Below are 7,069 nucleotides of genomic sequence, written 5' to 3'. Positions count from 1 at the left end.
GGAAGATCAAAAGTTTAGAATTATTTACTCAAGGTTTTGAGGCTCCTTTGAATCAATGCACAAGGGTGTTGGAGAACAAAGTCCACCCTTTATGCTTTAAAAATATTGCTTTGTATATAGATAGAGGGCTCCCCTTTGTTTTTAGGTGGAACTAAAGAAGTCGAAGACATGTGAAGAAAGCAATGAACAGTGCCAATGAAACGGAGTAGAAGATGCTACTAGGGTAATTAAGAATTAAACCTAGAATACATAGTCCCAAAAAAAAAAAGTTTGATAATGGAATGATTTGAGCCTATCTCTATGTAGTTGAAAGATTTAAGGATCCATGTGATATAAGAACCAAAGAGAAGATGAGGGTTGAGACAATGGGGGACATAATGAATGTGAGGCTGTAAGGAGTAAGAGGATAGCCAATATGTTGTATTGTAAGGAGCAAGAGGATAACCAATCTCTTGTTAGAACCCTAACGAGCTAGGTCACTTGAGTAGCTCCTAGCTGTTGTTATGATGAGGAGATCTATATACAATGTTTAGACTGCCCATATAGAATAGATGGCTATGCTATAGGGACCAAGTGTGGTGAAGATAAGGGCAAGAGTACAACGAGTCTAATAAAAATGGAGGAATGAGCTACTATAGTGGCTCTTGACATGCTTTTGCATGTTCTTTATGCTATGTTTGTAGAGCATATGCAAATAATTGTGGAAGGGCAAAAAAATTAAACAATTTAAAATGCATCACATAAGTGGTGTTTGTAGTTGGTTATGTAATGCTCATCAATGTTTTGATATTTCGAGCCATTGTTGGGAAGGAGATGGGTTTCTAGTAGTGCCTTATGTTGAATCCACATGTTAATATGTTATGTATTACGACTCATCCACATGGCTTGAGCATACGGCAAGGCAATTGGCAATAACATTGAAAGAAAGAGAAAAGGAACATGGTCAATATTATTTAGTTGGAATTGCCCTTATACGTAGGCTACATGGTCGAAAGGTTCTTAATATTTAAAATAGCAACACTTGAAAGTACAACGCAGCCATAATTAGAAGTTTGTGGTAGCGATATAGTCTTCGATGTGTGCCTTGATCTTCTAGAGGTTGAATGATTTGGAGACACTAAAGGCGCCGTCGAGGACGAAGTTGAGGCCACTGACAAGCCGAGCGCCGTCATCACTTGCAAAGAACAATGCAGCCTTGGCGACCTCCATGGTACTGAAGCGGCCACCTTGGAAGCCTGCAAGCTGGTCGATGAAGCTGGGAAGGGAGTCAGGGGTGAATGCATGGTTGGGTAAGGACTCCTGGAGGCAGCGAAGGGAGAGGGGAGTGTCGATGCCGATGGGGGAGATGGCATTGACGGAGATGCCATGGGCGCGGAGCTCGCTGGCGGCCGACCTAACGAGGCCCAGGACGGCGCTCTTGGAGATGGCGTAAGGGTGGGTGGCGACACCCCCAACGACAGAAGCCACGCTCGACATACATAGGATGGACCCGCATCTAGCTTCCCTCCTCTTGCTGGGTACACTAGCCACCATCGCCCGCGCCGCGTGCTTCGTACCCAACACCATCCCCTTCACATTAATTGCCATCACCCGCTCGAAGTCCTGTATGTCTAGGTCCTTCATGGTCATGCCGCGCGTTGGCGATCCCCATATCCCCGCATTGTTAAACATGAAGTCCAGGCGCCCGTGCTTCGCCATCACCTCATCCACGGTGCCTGCCACCTCCTCCTCCCGCGTCACATTGCAATGCACGTACTGCGCAGCATCGCCCACTGAAGAGGCCAACCTTTCTCCCATTGCGTCTTGGATGTCTGCAATGATCACCTTGGCACCATGGCTTGCAAACAACCTCACCGTGGCTTCTCCTATTCCACTCGCCCCTCCCGTGATGATGCACACTTTGTTAGCAAGCCTGTAATTAGTTCAGCCAAGGCATGAACACTTGGCCTTTTCGTCTTCTTGGAGGTGGATAATCACTTTTATATGCATGATATCATTCATTCATTCATTCTCTCTCTCCCTCCCCCCCCTCTCTCTCTCTATAAAGAACTCAAACATCCAATCAAAAGAGTTTTCTTGTAGGATAAATTTTCATGTAGTGTTAGATGTGCAATGAAAGTTAAAAATCAATATAAAGGCTCAAACAAACTACAATGAGTAATATTGTGCTAGGATGCATGATTGGTCTCTTTCAAAAGCCTTCACTCTTCACTAAAGTATAACATTCCAATACATGCACAATTATATAGTGTTCTTTTGATAGATGAATAGATAGATAATAGAGAGAGAGAGAGAGAGAGAGAGAGAAATCTTGAGACAAATGGACAAAGAAAGTTAGTTGTACAATAGATATAGATAATAAAATAGATAACAATATATATGAGAGAAATAGGAACACACACACATATAGGTATGTATGTATGTATATGGATAGATACATGCATGTGTGTGTGTATGTGTGTGTGTGTGTGTCTAGCTCGAGTGGGTAGATCAAGCTCCTTATCAGAGTGTCTATTTTGAAAGTGCTATTGGTTGCTACTCCTTGTAACTCTTTCATATACAATATAGATTTTCCCTCCTCTTCTCTTAGTACTTTGTGATTCTGTTTTCAGCAAGATACCTTATTAAGTTTTTTAAGATTTTGACCAATCTCATCTTTCCAGCAAGATACCTTATTAAGTTTTTTAAGATTTTGACCAATCTCATCTTTCATCTGATGTCCTTATTGGGTGTACAACTTCAAATTGTATTTTTAACCATGGAAACCTCGTACTAATTGGGTGACTATCTTACGCCCTACTTGGGTGTACAACATCAAATTGTAGTATAAACATGAAAATGTCATACTAAGGATTTTCAATTAATAATACTAAAGTTGGAAAGCTCATACAAACTTTTAGGACATATAATAATGGCAAGTATTGGCTAGTAAAGCCACTAAAATCATCCATGACCTTGGAAACCTTTAAGTGCGTGCAGCTACGATGCAAACAATCAGGATACGATCCAAGGAAAGAAGCTCTCTCCAGTTATTTCATCCTTTTTTGAAACACATAAACGAAAAATATCTAGAATTTTTCCAGATAAAGAGACCTGGCAGAGGAATTAGATGTACTGCAGAAACAACGCCCTCTCATGATCAACTGCGCCAGCCTGAGTTTGTTATTACACGAGTCAGTATTATCAAGACTTAGAGTCGCTGGGTATTATAACTGTTGCAACATTCAGTAAGTGAGCACGATGTGATAACAATTAAATCAGGGACTGTAAAGTAAATAATCCCCTCACCCGGACTTAAGACTCCACATTCTATTGCCTGCAGAAGGGTAGCTGGTGCTCTCCTCTCTCTCTCTCTCTCTCTCTCTCTCTCTCTCTCTCTGTCTGTAGAGAATATTCTCTCTCTCTCTCTCTCTCTCTCTCTCTGTCTGTAGAGAATATTCTCTCTCTCTCTCTCTCTCTCTCTCTCTCTCTAGAGAATATAGGCATTTAGGTGATACTTTATAGGCATGGCTCGGTCAAGAAAACCATTCACGAGTCACGACGTGGAGAGTGCATGATCGTTTTGGCCGCCATTTCTTTACCAGTCACCATGCCATCTCACATCACCACGCTTCTACACCCATCAGCATAGCCAAAGCCACACACCCATCACTAGTACTCCCACATAAATTATATACTGGGAACCACAATGTCAAAGTGACTTCTCCTAAAGGCAGTTGCTTCCATGTGATTATTGTTTTTTAAATTAGGAAAGCACCATGCTGTTTAAGCAACAAAATGTGTTGAAAATGTTTAAAAATCAACTTATTTATTGTTTTTTCAATTAGCAAAGCACCATGCTGTTGAAACAACAAAATGTATTGGAAAATCAAGCTTCTTATTTCTTCGCTTCCACGTGATTATTGTTTTTTCAATTAGCAAAGCACCACGCTGTTGAAGCAACAAAATGTGTTAAAAAATCAAGCTTCTTATATATTATTTTTTCAATTGGGAAAGCGCCATGCTGTTGAAGCAACAAAACGTGTTGAAAAATTAAGCTTCTTATTTCTTCGCTTCCACATGATTATTGTTTTTTCAATTAGCAAAGCACCATGTTATGTTGAAGTAACAAAATGTGTTGAAAAATCAAGCTTCTTATTTATTGTTTTTTCAATTAGAAAAACACCATACTGTTGAAGCAACAAAATGTGTTGAAAAATCAAGCTTCTTATTTCTTCGCTTCCAAGTGATTTTTTTTTTTTCAATTAGCAAAGCACCATGTTGTTGAAGCAACAAAATGTGTTGAAAAATCAAGCTTCTTATTTCCTTAATTAGAACACCATAGCTTTCACAACAACAATATCAAAGTGACTTCTCCTAAAGGCAGTCGCTTCCACGTGGTTATTGTTTTTTCAATTAGAGAAGCACCATGTTGTTGAAGCAACAAAATGTATTGAAAAAACAAGCTTATTATTTTCTCAATTGGAAAACCATGCTTGTTCTAATGATAATGATGGTGGATCATGACTTTTGTTAACCTCTCACACACACATACACACACACACACACACACACACACACACTCTCTCTCTCTCTCTCTCTCTCTCTCTCTCTCTCTCTCTCTTGTTCACTAGAAGAGAAAGGCCCTATAGAGGTGCACTATACACACGAAATAGCGGGCGCGTTTATAAGCGCGTGTATCAGCGCGTCTATTCACGCTAGTATACAGAACGCGTCTATATACCCGCGTTTATAAACACACCTATAGATGCGAAAATAAACACACCTATTTTTCATTTCTCATAAAGTCCCTAAATATGACCAAACATCTTAACAGCTAGTATTTGTTTAAATACATTACCAACTTTACTTCTTTCTGAGTATTACAAATATACATCCAATCATTCAAAGCTAATTATATATGCTACAATGAATGATCAATCTCATCTCCAATGAGATCGGCCCTTGCTAGAATATCTACCTCTAGGTCTATGTTACCAATAGGCAATGAAACAAATAAGTCTATCCCACTGTCAGATGTATTGCTATGCTCAATTTCATCATCACAATCTGCAACCATATTGTTATCCTCTTCTTCGCTTCCACGAACATCCTCGCAGGGATCATCTTGCATTGCATCATGTATATCATCGATCATGGCATCATCATGTGCATCATCATTGATTGTATCATCATTGATTGTTGGATTGTCATCAATTATCTCTATGTTGGTAGCATTGCCATATATTGGTTTTGAACGATTAGATAGGGAGATGACGTGCCACCATTGGTTATTGTTTACCATTGGGTAATACACAACTTGCATTTAAAAAACAAAAAGTAAGAAACTTAGATATTTATTGTATTTTGAGAATGTATCAAGAAGTAATATATATAAAAATAAATAGCTTCTAATATACCAACTCGCATTGTTGAGGTAGTACGAATGTGTCATTCTTGCCTTGGTGAAATTTTGTAAAGTCAATCACTACAAAACCACTTGGATTACATCTAATTGTGCAATGCTCACCCGTTGTTACTACTTCTTTAAACCACTTCACATCTAGCACATATATAAAAAATCGCCTAAAGTCAAGCTTCAAAATATCTTGGATCAAGCCACAATAACCTTCCATGGTGCCATTGGTATCTTGGAAGTTTGCAAGGATACCACAATCCTGGGTATTTCTCTTATCATCTATACGTTGAGTTCGAAAATATTTGCCTTCACACCAAATAGCATTGAACAATGTGCACTAGTAGTACATTGTTGAGATCATATTAATGATTTAGTTAAAGATGAAACATGTAAAATTATTATATCACATATAACTAAAGATAATTTAATTATAAGTATGTCTCACCTTTGATAAGCAACCTCGTGCGTATTCCCACTCCTCTTGCAATATATCCATCGCCTTGGAAGTTTGCAAGGATACCACAATCCTGGGTATTTCTCTCATCATCTATACGTTGAGTTCGAAAATATTTGCCTTCACACCAAATAGCATTGAACAATGTGCACTAGTAGTACATTGTTGAGATCATATTAATGATTTAGTTAAAGATGAAACATGTAAAATTATTATATCACATATAACTAAAGATAATTTAATTATAAGTATGTCTCACCTTTGATAAGCAACCTCGTGCGTATTCCCACTCCTCTTGCAATATATCCATCGCCTCCTCTTTTTCCATATTCTCCATTTCTTCATGTAGACAATCTATATCAATATGACGTGAAAGCGCACTTAAATGTTTTGGATATGGGACATTATGTCCATGTCTAGCACGAAATGCTTGCCTTTTACTTACTCTTCTTCCCCTTGCTTCTTTATATAGTGTCACCCATTTGCTCATTACTTCGCTGTTAAGCACACAAAATACATTTAACTTATGAAGTTCCTCTTTCATTAGCACTTTGCTCCTTCCTTTTCCTTGAGGTATTATAGAGGTCATCCTCAAATCTTCATCATCTTTCCATAGTCGTGGTAAAGAGGATTCAACTTTAGTAAGATATTCACAGATTTGTACAAGGGATGATTGCACTAACCAACCCTCAACCATGCTTCCCTCGGGCCATGCATTTTGCCTTACAAAATCTTTTAGCATCCTCGACAACAATCACACATACATTTGATTTTCCGTTGTAGCCAAGCGTCTCGATTGTGAAGATGCAATGTCTCATCCTCACTGGAGGATGTATTGTTTGTTGACTTAGCATGTTCCATACTAGTAGAAGATGACGATATAATTACACCTGGATCATAAGGACAAATGTGATTTCATTTGGTATATATGTCATATTCCCTAAATGCATGCATTGATACTTACAACATGGAGGCAAACATTTTGATATTGAAAGACTAGGAAAGTCATGTCATGTTGATCCAAAAACAACCAAAAGCTAGCATCTAATTAGTTTAATTGTTACTGCGCATCTATTAGCGCATGTAATATGTATTATCTGCGCATATACATGCGCTTATAGATGCGCCACCCAAATATTTAAAAAAATTTAAAAAACGTTGTGGCTTTCTTTTCAAACCAGTGCTTTCCTACATTTTTTGTGTGTTTTCTGCAGTTT

General features: G+C 38.5%; 1 protein-coding gene across 1 annotated transcript; it reads right to left on the bottom strand.

Annotated features, from left to right (window-relative positions):
- Positions 1 to 994: 994 nt before the first annotated feature.
- On the bottom strand, positions 995 to 3,364 carry LOC148036335 (momilactone A synthase-like). The gene is made up of 3 exons (XM_087679132.1): positions 3,289 to 3,364; positions 3,094 to 3,153; positions 995 to 1,912 (listed from the first exon to the last, which is right to left on the bottom strand). The coding sequence occupies exons 1-3, from the start codon at positions 3,306 to 3,308 to the stop codon at positions 1,093 to 1,095; spliced, it is 900 nt and encodes a 299-aa protein (XP_087535258.1). The 5' UTR covers positions 3,309 to 3,364; the 3' UTR covers positions 995 to 1,092.
- Between the last annotated feature and the right edge of the window lie 3,705 nt (positions 3,365 to 7,069).

This window comes from Lygodium microphyllum, chromosome 5, assembly GCF_053477565.2.
Source record: "Lygodium microphyllum isolate KBCC chromosome 5, Lygodium_microphyllum_v1.1.10, whole genome shotgun sequence".
In the NCBI taxonomy this organism is placed as follows: Eukaryota; Viridiplantae; Streptophyta; class Polypodiopsida; order Schizaeales; family Lygodiaceae; genus Lygodium; species Lygodium microphyllum.
This window is presented reverse-complemented; position numbering and strand designations above follow the sequence as displayed.